The 12,822-nt window shown below is 40.3% G+C and overlaps 1 protein-coding gene across 4 annotated transcripts in view; it reads left to right on the top strand.

The window, feature by feature from the left end:
• Nucleotides 1-12,822, top strand: part of nlgn1 (neuroligin 1) — a 286,475-nt gene that overhangs the window by 266,407 nt on the left and 7,246 nt on the right. For all 4 annotated transcript variants that reach the window (XM_058638803.1, XM_058638805.1, XM_058638804.1 and 1 more), the window contains 5 exons: nt 5,963-6,175; nt 7,403-7,669; nt 8,346-8,707; nt 9,228-9,388; nt 12,566-12,722. In XM_058638803.1, coding sequence (XP_058494786.1) covers nt 5,963-6,175; nt 7,403-7,669; nt 8,346-8,707; nt 9,228-9,388; nt 12,566-12,722 — 1,160 coding nt within the window. The remainder of the gene's footprint in view (nt 1-5,962; nt 6,176-7,402; nt 7,670-8,345; nt 8,708-9,227; nt 9,389-12,565; nt 12,723-12,822) is intronic.

The raw sequence follows: 12,822 nt of genomic DNA, 5'->3' as shown, positions 1-12,822 counted from the left end.
CTCCATCATGTTTATTATCTACCTGCTCACTCTGTCTGTCTGTGTGCCACTTAGTGCAGCGTGGGGTGTTTACTGTGGGTTTATCTGGGGTTTTTTCCCCTGAAAACAAATGCTTTATGAAACCAATGTTGATAAGACGAGTGAGAATGAACTGCAGTAAAGTTTCAGTGTGTAAAACCAAATAATGAGCAAAATAACTGCAGATGCTGCTGATTATTTCACACATGATCCATTTGACTGTGTAAAAACACGTGTTTTTGGTGCTGAATGGAAAAACATATGATTTTAATAGTAAAAGAGAGAAAACCATCATGATATTCTAGCTTCTCATTGCTCAAACATGGATTCATGTGTGGTGACATCTGTTTTGAAACACTAATATTTTTCAAGTCAAGGACTAATTCAATTATTGTCTATCCACCCACAGATGATCAATCTTTTTGGAGCAGTATGTCTCAGCTCTATGAAGCCAATAGGAACAGGAAGCAGAGCCTTGCAGTCTTTGCTTTCTCAAAATACTTTGTTCACATCATGCTGGAAGTTAATAATGGAAATCAAGGATTAAACCAGTTTAATCGTTGAGGTGAAACCTGAAATGCAGCTGTTTCTGTGGATTTTCAGCCTATAAAATGCTCCATTCTTGTTAGAATCAGGTTTTTTTTCATATTTTGTGTTTACATAAACACACGGTTTATGTATTTACATAATAAACTCTACTGTTCCTTGCTTATATGCGCTTTGCTGCCGATGCACTATTCAGTAACACGACGCTCACCTGAATATGAGGGCGAGCTCTGTGCTAGTCAAGGGTGCTGTCTAAATAAAGGTTGAATGAGTGAGTATCCTGTAGCTGCATGTTCATTATTTCCCAGTGAGAAATGTGTTGTGCCTCATCAGCATATTCCCCATCCAGTTTGCCCCTCAGCCTGCCATTGTCTTCAGGGCGGCTCTGTGGAAGGAGCAGATATAGATGGAGTACTACTGAGGCAGTGTAAATATTTGGAGCCGGTGTTGCACCATTTGTTCTTTGCTGTCATCTGCAGACTGTAGTAGAGGATTAGAGGAGACAGTGTGTTGCAGATAGAGAGGGTAGCGTGTGAGCAAAACCCTCCATGACAGCCTTATTTTCATAAATTTGAATTATTATTTCCATCCGTCTATCATTGTTTTCCACTTATCCCATGTTTGGTCATGGTGGAAGCAGGCTGTTTAAACATTCTTCTCTGCATCGCTGTCCAACTTCTATGAGGCCAGATGGGATATGAAATCCATCCAGCAAGTTCTGTCTGAACCCAAACACAGTTGGTCTTGCCTGGAAGAAATCTCCATCCTGATCCGATTCTCAAAACTACCTCAACCAGGTTCTTTAGACATGAAGGACCACTGATTTCACTCCAAAGTCTACATTCTCTGCATCAGACTGAAAATGCCGCTTATCAATCTCTCTCATTGGCAACAGCAACGAGTGATATTCCCCATGAATTCAGGGATTTTACATCCACAGCTGTGAAATCTGCTTGTGGGGTTAGTTTTCAACTATACTTCTCCGTGTTACTCAGTTCCAAGGGGTAGGAGTAAAAATAAAAAATGGGATTGAGACAAAATTGCTGCATCCATCCTCTGCTCCCCACTCTGTAACCTAACCATCATTTTCAGTTTCAATTTTGTGGGATATTCACGTCCATGGTTGGTCCTCCTGCCGAAACTAACCTTCCATTCATCCAATATCTGTACCAATAATACTCTGAGGGTCTCGGGGGGAGTCAACCTCCCAGAATTATTATTTTTTTCTTCTTGTTTTACCCTGACATGAGAACAGTTCCTGGGAATCAATCACTGCATTTGGAAAAATTGTAGTCAAAAAACTGTCATATTTAACACATTAGATATGAATAAAATATATAGACAGTATAACACTGCACACATTTGGGAGTGTGTGTGTGTGTGTGTGGATGGGGGGGTCATAAATCATTCATCATTTAGACTCTAATCCAGCTCCTCTCACTCTTTCTCCTTCCTCTCCTCGTCCCACTGGCTTGTTCTCTGAGTGGCTGTTTATCTGCGACACTGTCAAACTCTCATTTTTCTCCCATGTCAATTCCTCTCCCTAAATTCTGAATTTCCTTTTCATTTCAGCAGCTGTAATGAGCCGCACCGCTCCAATTTACCTGCATCAGAGACAGTGTTTGCTCTCCTCCTTTCTCTCAGGCTTCTGCTCTTTCTTATTTCATCGTTCTTGGCATCAAGAGTCAAAAGTGACAGAGAGGGAGAACAGAGAGAGGATTATGGTACACGGACCATGACTGTGAAAAATAGACGTGTGCAGAGAAAAAAGTATTAAGTATTAAAAATCCCATCTTCCTCTTCGTCTAGCCTTCCTTCTCTGGTTTGACAGAGATAGCGAGGATAAAAGCTGGGTTCTTGGATCAGGGTTCACCTCAGTATTGTCATCCTGGGAGCTTAGAGGTCGAGTGGCCGTATCACAGTCTGAGTGATCGCGGAAGGTGGCTTTTAGCTGAACCGTAGACACAGACACATATGATCCGTCCTTCACAGAGAGAGAAAATGGGGGGTGTCTGGCTTCATAAGTGCTCAAAGCCTCAAAAATCTCCAGATTAACAGTATGTCACCAAAGGATTGGTATTACAAGATCACGCTGTGTGAAGTGATTTGTTCCATCTTCATTTTATTGCATGGGTAAATTATAGCTTTTAAAATCTGGACTTGTTATTGTTTGATTTGGCTCTATTCCAGTTAGTCAGTCAGTAAGTTAGTTAGTTAGTTAGTTAGTTAGTTAGGTAGTCAGTTAGTTCATTTCTTTGTTAAATGTAAGGCTGTTGTCAGGGCTAACTTGTGGTGAAGGTTTTGTTAATTCCCTCTCTTCTCCCTCCTCACGTCACCTCATGAATGCAGAGATGGAGCATTTATTGGTTGACTAACAGTGTGACTTCACAAGCAGAAAAGACTGCATCATTGTTCTGGCTCATGATCGGATAAAAGTGTTGATTCTGGAAACATATTCTCCTAGATTTGCTGTCAGAACCAAAGTGGAGTGACATAGAAAGCTACTGAACCATATTTGAACTAAAACATTTTTGAGATGGTACATTTGTATAGAATTATAAAACACCTGGAATTCATTCTTTGTAGATATACTTTGTCTCTGACTTGTTGTGAAGACACAGCTGAATGCTGTTATTGCATGGGCAGGGTGTGTACATCAGTTTCACTTCTTCTTTTTTGCTTTTCTCCTCTGTTTCTTTCTTTGTCCTTATAACATAGAAGAGATGACAGCACAGTCCTCGTTTGACGTGTGTGTTAATCAGAGGTTGTTTCACTTGTAATAGGAGAAATGAGTGTTTTCAGTCTACAGGCAGTATCTTAACCATCAGTCTGTGCACTGTTAAGAACCAAGTTACAGTAAATCTGTAAGTCTTGTGTCTTACCGCTGCAAAACCTCTGCAAGTGAAAGCCAATCAATTCAAAACTACAGCTCCTCCTCTGGTTTGATTCTACCTGCAGCTCCTGAGCTTTTGTTTGCGTCTCATTCCCGACATGTTGCTTCCCCGTGAGGAACACATTTACCCGCCAATACAAAGTTGTGACTGTTTTGCTTTGACAGGATTTCATTCATGTGTGTGTGTGTGTGTGTAAGCCGGGTCCCTGCTGCCCCCCCATGCATCACTGTTGGTGCTTTAATCATTCCTCCCGCCTCACTCTTTGTGATTGCCAGTCCATCCCTGCACTGCAGCTAAATTGAATCAATTAAAATCGTTCTTGTAGATGGCTGCTGTTGCTTCCACCAGATTAGGCTTTGATCAAGAAACACACAGATAAATAAATAAGTAAGTCCATGGAAGAAGGATATAGAAAATGAATGAACTTAAACAGTCAGACAAGGAATGTGTCTGTGTGCGGGTGTCAGCTGGAGTGTTGTCTAAATATTCATGACGTGTTAATATCCCTTAGATGTCTCCACTATCATATAGTCCTTCACCACATAGGGTTAAATATTTTGCATTTAGTGCTATTCTGTCTGACATTATCAGTAAATTATAAACACAATATATGCACCATTTATATTAGATTTACAAACCTATCTGCTGTCACTCATAAATTCATCTCATAACAGTCATATTAATGCATACCATTCTGCAATATGCCATAAAAATGTGTATGATTCTCTTGTGATTCCATGGTAATGAAACAATTGGGTTCATCCAGGGTGTTTTGAGGTGTGCTGATATAAAGTATTGACACATTTTCAAGACTGGCTTTGCTGCACACCAACATTTCTGTGAATCAGTCGGGAACTCATCTCTCACTCTCACTGATAACACGGGGAGAAGTGATTTTAGCCACTTAACCAAAGGCTCACCATATCTCAAGAATTAAAAAGATGTCCGCTGCTTTATCTCGCCATGTCACGGCCTAAAAGCTGAACTTTGTGAACTGCTCTTTCCCCCCTCCTCAGTATTTTTAACTTGCAGAGACACAGGGACTGCTGGTGTGCTGCTGCCTTGTTTTGTGAATCTGTGTCACTTTAGTTAATCTCACCAAAGTATTTCAAACACCAAAGTTGCAGGAGAAAACATTTGAACTTGCTGATGGAAGCAGCAGTGGATCAGTAACTCTTGTTTGCCATGATGGAAAATCACTGATTTTCTCTATGGACTTTGGTGCAGAGGAAAGTTTCTTTTTCAAACATTCATTTTCAGCTGAAAACGGCTTATTAACGAGAAAAGGGGGCAAACAACATATTCTTAAGATAAGAATTTATTAGGTCTAAAATGATGCCTTTAACATAGGCCGGATGCTTCACCATACACAGTGAGGATAAATATTTAAATAATCATTTTATCATAGACTTGTACACAAACTCAACAAGTGGAGTCGCCCCCTCATGGCAACTTGAAAGAATACATATCATGTGCTTCCACATTGGCTACACTTTAGGGACTCAAAGATGTTCATTTTAATATAAAGTCAATTATTTCAACCTTCACTGCGACATAAAGACCTTCAGTCGTAACTCAGTATGTTTAAGCACATCTAAGCATGGCCATAAAATACTCCATGAATCATAATGTCTGCGTATAAGCACATCCATCAGGCTGTAATTATCACTGAGCTGTTAATTAATGTTGTGATAATTGCAGAGTAAGGAAAAAGTCAGGCTGACGATGCTGAAACACCGTGAGATTGTTCGTATTTTTGGCTTCGTGCAAACACGTTTTTTTAACTTTGGAAACAAAGGAAAACAGCAGTTTTCATGTCACATGGCGCCTCCTCATCATCACCTGACTAAACTGTATATGAGCTCTGAATGTAGCAGGATGCAGCTCTCTCCAGGATGAGTCTGTCTGTGTTATATTTAGCGTGTCTAACTTTAAGTGGCTCCAAGGGGCAATAACTCTTCTTTTATTGGAGGGAATTATCAAACACTCAGGCTCGTTGGGTTTCCCTGTGTAGTGGAGAACTCTCTCTCATTATTCCATGCTGGATCAGAAGTATTGATTATTTCATTCTATATTAATCCTCAACCTCAAAAATTAAATTAGTAGAAATAGTTGCATCCCTGCTGGTGTTGGGGTTTTTTCCCCACATGAGAAAAAGTTTGAATATCTCACACACACACACACTCTCCACAACATCAACTCCTCTGTTCTGTCCCATCACCTTTCATCACTTTCTCACTTCTGATATTGTTCCAATTGATTTTGAAAAATGCACTTTGCAGTTTTCTTGTAATAGCTGTTGCAAAGTTTGTGCCGTACCTCTGCATTTTCTCCCATCAATCAATAAGTTATTTGCTTTGAAGTTTCATATTTGGATCATCTGGGGGCGTGTCAGTGGACAAGCGCTTTTGCTTTCATACAAGAATGAATGTTCTTGCTTTATAATAAAAGGAAACTTTAAACTGACCCCGCCTCTCGTCTGTGTCCTCTCCTCTCCTCTCCAGGCTTCCTGAGCACAGGTGACCAGGCGGCCAAAGGGAATTATGGCTTGTTGGACCTGATCCAGGCTCTGCGTTGGACGAGTGAGAACATCGCAGCCTTTGGCGGTGACCCGTTACGTATCACTGTGTTTGGCTCCGGCGCTGGAGCCTCCTGTGTCAACCTGCTCACGCTGTCTCACTACTCAGAGGGCAACCGGTGGAGCAACTCCACCAAAGGTAAAAGGAATGAAAACACATGGAATGTCTGTGTATAAGTACATGAGGTTTATGCAGTACAATGAGTGTCAGGGCCCACTGTGACACCTGAAAATCCTCTGAGGTCCACCCAAACCTTCAATAATTCCCATTTTAAAACGTATATTATTGTTTTGGGGATCCAAAAATTCAGTGCAGATTAATAATCAGTGCACTTTTAACACATGTACTGTATGTGCGTTGTTATACGTCAACATATTGTAAATAACAATGTAAAAATGATGAAATGTTTGGCCTGTATGCACAAATAAAATGTCACAATATTAAACCCAACATCAACATGAAGCATTTCTTACAAGAGATCCTACATATTTTACAGCAATTTAAAACTTAATTACGAAACTGAAAATGAAAAAGGTATTATTATTTATTTCTCTTTAATGACCTTTCACAGCCAACCTGCAGTGCAGTGCTGGTACGGCCCACACTGGCCTATTGTGCAAAGAGAACGAAGCTGTTTCTCCTGCATTTAAATTAAATTGCTTTTATTTCCACGCTGCACTCAAAACAAAACACTGCCTTGATGTGAATGCATGTGTTTTTATCTAGGTCACTTATTTCAATGACGTTTCTACTTCATTTGTGTTTAATTTAATCTAAATTCATCCTTTGAATTGTGGAAACAATGAATACAATTATGTCTCCAATAATCAATGATAGTAATTGAAAATGTATTGTATTTTTAACAAATGCCCAAAGTCACTTTACATAAATAAAAACAACGTAGCAATGAAATAGGCACACACACACACATACACATACAATAGAATGACAATGCAACACAAATCACACATTAAGTGGGTTTGGAGGCGTGTTTTAAAGGTGGAAAGGTTGGTGCCTTCAGGTGTTGAGTGGTAAAATGATATTTGCAAAGTATTTTTTTGTCTATAATAGTTTAACTAAAAAAATTAAAAAGAAATCTGATCACTTTGTCATATCTGTTTTTTATTGATGTAAATGTTTATGCTGATTATTCAGAAGTAGTTGTTTAGTGTGAATGATAAACATCTCATTTTTTCCCAGTTCATTTTATCATCAGTTGTGTTCAGTTACAGTCATTTCAGTAGACAGTGATGCCCTCAGATTACACAGGCATGCATTTTTTCTGACTTTCTTAAATCCTGATTTCTAATTCATTTGTATCTTTCCTCCCTCTTGTCTTCCTCTGCTGTCTTCATCACTCACCAGGCCTTTTCCAGAGAGCCATCGCTCAGAGCGGCTCGGCTCTGTCCAGCTGGGCCGTCAGCTTTCAGCCAGCCAAGTACGCCCGGATGCTGGCCCGTAAGGTGGGCTGTAACCTGGAGGATACTGTGGAGCTGGTCACGTGTCTGCAGCAGAAACATTACAAGGAGCTGGTGGATCAAGACATCCAGCCGGCACGCTACCACATCGCCTTTGGGCCTGTTATTGATGGAGATGTTATACCCGACGACCCACAGATATTAATGGAACAAGGTCCGTATTCACAAAAGCAATGGGATAGTTAAGTAGTTTTTTAAGTGCGGTTGTAAAAGGTACTTATTTTACACACGTGCAAATATAGCTCAAATAGGGCTGCATCAGGGACAACAGAAAAAAAAACAATTTTGCCATTAAGTAAAGGGCTCACCTAATAAAATCTATGTCAGTTTGAACGTATACTATCTTAATATGTTCCTGATAGACGGCTTTTTCTGACAGGAAACTGAAATTTGAGTGACTGTTTACCACTCACTCCCCTGCACCATATCCTGTTCAAAACTCCAGGGTTTAGCTCACAGAATACAGGAGTTGTTGGTCCACTGCTGCCTAGTTCAGCCGTGTTATTTTGTGACTTCTGCATTTAAAATTCTTCCTTGGGGGTTTCTCTAAGTAACTAAACTCTCACTTATTGAGGCAGCAGTAGACCAACAACTCCCATGTCCTGCATGTTAAAATTGCTGTTCGAGCAGCGAAAAGTGAAACAAACTTCAGTTTCTCCCTGGATAAGGCCGTCTAACACCAAGTAAAGTGACAAGCATAGTCTTAAGATAGTGTTCTTGTAAAGTTGATTTAGATTTAGTTAGATTTCAGTTGCTAAAATGTCTTTTGTGTCCAGTCACAATCAAAGTATCCCTTTAAATTCCTACTTTTACACACAATCTCTTCCCAGGCGAGTTCCTCAACTATGACATCATGCTGGGAGTGAACCAAGGCGAGGGCCTCAAGTTTGTGGAGCTTATCGTGGACAACGAAAACGGCGTCCAGGCCAACGACTTTGACTACGCCGTGTCCAGCTTTGTGGACGATCTCTATGGTTACCCCGAGGGTAAAGACATCCTCAGAGAGACCATCAAGTTCATGTACACCGACTGGGCTGACAGACACAACCCGGAGACTCGCCGGAAGACGCTGCTGGCACTCTTTACCGATCACCAGTGGGTGGCGCCGGCTGTTGCCACAGCTGACCTGCACTCAAGCTTTGGGTCACCAACATATTTCTACGCCTTCTACCACCACTGTCAGACGGAGCAGGTGAGATTACAGTCATATCAGACACATCCTGGTCTAAACCACTATATGAACCCAACACAGCGTTACAAGTGGAGTTTTCTGACTAACAAACAAGATTTCGACAAATGTTTGGTTATATTTGTATCAACAATAAAAACAAACACTTGGAATAGAAACACAACCTTTGGCAGCTATAAATGTGAAGGTGTCTTTAATTATTGTTATTCACTGCCAGACTAACTTATTATCATATTCGTAGTCGTGACTAAATCTTCACTTTCTTTGGGGCATATTTTTTCGTTCTGTGTTTCAGTGTTTTTGTGTAAAGTTCAGCTCAAAATCTCAGTAAAACACAAAGTAATGAAGCATTTAGAATATAATGAAACATATAATAAAACATACTGTGTTTTCCCCAGTGCATTTGATATCTGTGTTTGTTTATGTCATCAAAACATCCACTCTTTGACAGTCACAGGGAATGATGGTATTTAATGTCTCATAAAAATAACACCAGGGATTTGTTTCACGTTCTGCTCGTCAGGTGCCACCGTGGGCCGACGCGGCGCACGGCGATGAGATCCCATATGTGTTCGGTCTGCCGATGATTGGACCGACCGAGTTGTTTCCCTGCAACTTCTCCAAAAACGACGTGATGCTCAGCGCCGTGGTCATGACCTACTGGACCAACTTTGCAAAGACAGGGTAAGGCGACACAAATACATTTCATTTCTTCTATGTTTGCCGTATACTGACGATGCAGTGAGGAGACTGGTTACTGTTTTATGTCTGTCCATCACTCTGTCACACATCGTATTCTAAGGAAATGTGGTAGAAATGTTCTGTGAGACTCAGAGATGAACTGTTTCTGTGACCTCACAAACCTTTTTTTCCTCCCATGTGAGTTTGTTATTAAAATGACAGATTAACCCTTTAAATGTGGGTGGCCATGGGTCGGGTCAAAGGTCAAAATCACTTTGACTTGATTCCTTTTACGTCTACAAGTGCATGTTGTAGACCAAAAATGAGAGTTTAAGTATATTTAAAATAAGTCTAAACCCCACTTATATCATTATTGGGATTTCAATTTGAAAACAATTATCAGTTCAGCCCTTTGACTGGGTGATGATTCTGATGTTGTTGTAAATAAGAATTAATGAATAATGATGATATCAGTGAAAACTACATCCCAGTGTTTTGTCTCTATAGGTGAGTTGGAGTTAAAATACCTCCGATAAACTATGCCCAGCTTTAAGAATTAAACGTAAGATATCGTCAAAAATATGACGGATATGACACAGAAAGGCAACATCAGAATAAAATCACAGTAAAAATCGAAAGCAGCATTAGATCATGGTGTGGTTTGGTTAATTATCAAATTCATCTGTCCAGTGATTGCCTATAGAGGGACCTGAATAATTAGCCTCAACATCCATATACAGCATCATTGTGTAAACGATCCACCAAAGAGTCGTTGTGGTGCGTGTTTGGTCCTCAGCTTCCACTGCAAGAGCACACGCTAATAGATCATTTCATTGTAATTGTGTTTTCTCTGGTTTCATGAGCAGGACTGGTGAATTGTGCTATAACATTTTATGGACCCTTCAGTCTGATCAGTATTCTGTGCACACACTCTCCTGCATGTCCTCAAATACAGTCTTAATTAATGGCCGTAGCCCGGAGAGCGACATTCTCGATGGGGGCAAAATTAAAATCCTCTCTGCCTGCCCCTGTCTGTCTCATGTTGCCTTTCAGAATATAGTCATGGAGGTAATTGTTTTTTGACAGTGTAATGGCAGGACACTGGCTTTCTGTGCTCAACCCAGTGGCCCTGAGGGGGAACAGAAACACTCTAATGATCCACATATATAACCCCAAATTGACGTGGATTGCCCGGGTACCTGGGAGATTTATGCTGCCAATTTGAATGGTTAAGAGTGTTCCTGATGAGGTCTGCCTGGCTCCATACACTGCGTTCAGACAATGGGGCGCTCAGTAGGGTCTGAATGGGCTTACATGCCTCACACGGCTGCCTCTGTTCTGTCCAGATTAAATGTAAGTGGATCTATTTAAGCTGAAGATGCTCTGTAAGCTCCTCTGAATATATAAACACCGGGTTCACGCACGGTTTCCCTGCATTGACAGTGTGTTATAGTTTAATTGTAATCTTAATGAAAAGTAGATGGTATATGTGATTAAAATAGAGGCTGTTGTTTCTGAGCAGGGCCCAAACTTTTTTTACTTGAAGGGCCAAAATTCAAACTTCTTCTGCAGTGAGGAGAGATTAAGTAGCGACGCCCGGCGAGTGAAACTGGCAGAGATTGTTTTCTGAAGGACGACAATATATCACCAAACCTCCAGCTACAGACATTACAATGAGGGATAGAAATATTATATTTAAGTGGAACAGATAAACAAACCAACAATCAAGGGTGCAGTGAGTAAACATCAACACGTTTGCAGTATGTGCAGAGTATCAAGAGTAATTGAATATTTATTTATTTTTTTAGCTTTAACAAACTTAAATAACACTGTATTTTTCTGTCAAAAAACCTTCAATGTTGTAAGGTGCATCCATTACATTACATACCAACTTTTAAAGAGCAGGTCAATCAGCTTTAAATAATCAGACCATGACATACACATGAGAATTCACATGAGAATTCACTGCTCATTCTCTGCCTCCACTGGTGTGAGACATAACGCTGGTTCTCACCTTTCAGAAATTAAGAACATTTATTTATTTAATCATTTTAAAAAGCATTTCTAAAATAATTTATACAAATATGTACTGTACATATAAACATTCAGCTTTGGGCAGTACTGTTTTAGAACAGCTCATGTATTATTATTCAGCTGGAAGCTTCTTCTTCTTTGAGTATAAATCATAAATAATAAATGAATAAAACATGATCATGTTATATAACCCACAAATGAGTGGTCTCTTTATGTATATAGACATTAAGCACAGTTCCATTCAGCTGGACTCCTGTCCTTGTCCCACTAAACAAGGACCAGTGGGGAATGGATTTATCAGCTGAAGTGTGTCTGCGTCTGCTACACTCGGTGATGATACAACCCTCGCAGCAGTATTAGCCAGTTTCTGGCTCGTTGTTCACATGTCGAGTGTCATTCAGAATCTTTCTACCATCTCTTAACTTAGAAATAACATATTCTTGAAGGTGACTGAGCATACAATCAGTCCAAACTGTGTGCCAGCCTGAATGTCTCCATGTATTTGTGTGCACTAGCTTCTTCTATTATTCTATTTGATTATTGATGGGTTTTACTGGCTGTTAGAAAAAGAGAAAATAGACTCCCAATCACATTATTCACCTGCATTTGTCCATTTCAGCCCATTTCAGTGCTTTTGCATAGCATTTGAACACAACTTCATAGTGTGTGAACTCATGAAGTTATTTAATATCCTCAAACAGAAAATCCGTCACCTGTGAACAATTAAACCCCCTTTGACCTTTAAGTGATTTTATAAGTTGTGATATCTCCGACAGTGTTTATTAAAACATTTGATGAAACCTTTGGGGCTGCATCTCACAGCTGTATTCCAGCATTTTCATAATTACGCTGATTAGCCAGAGGGAGATGCTATGTTCAGGTGAAACACATTTGTACGTGAAAAGGTCAGCTCCTCTGCTCTTCAGCACCACAAAACCACCACATAATAATTGTGAGTTACGTCATGTGTTGCACATGAGTGATTGTTGATGTTTCTGTGATTACACCACAGAAACATTACAATACTGATTTCTGATTGGCCGAAGGAGAACTTAATGAGGCCACAGGTGTCTGGTAATGTTGTCTCCAACAGTTCCATCATCTCTCCTCTCACTCTGAACCTTTCTCCCTTTTGTTTCCTCTCAGGGACCCGAACCAGCCTGTCCCTCAGGACACCAAGTTCATCCACACCAAGCCCAATCGCTTTGAAGAGGTGGCGTGGACACGTTACAACCAGAAAGAGCAGCTGTACCTGCACATTGGCCTCAAGCCACGGGTCAAAGAGCATTACCGTGCCAACAAGGTACAGTCAGATGACGACTGAATGGACGTTGTGTTTTTCATTAGAGTGTATAATATGTAATATACAAACAGAAATCACAGGACTTCTGCTCCTAATCTGA

This window comes from Solea solea, chromosome 9 (assembly GCF_958295425.1).
Source record: "Solea solea chromosome 9, fSolSol10.1, whole genome shotgun sequence".
Taxonomy (NCBI): domain Eukaryota; kingdom Metazoa; phylum Chordata; class Actinopteri; order Pleuronectiformes; family Soleidae; genus Solea; species Solea solea.
Note: the sequence above shows the minus strand (reverse complement) of the source record. Positions and strands in the feature narration are given on the sequence as shown.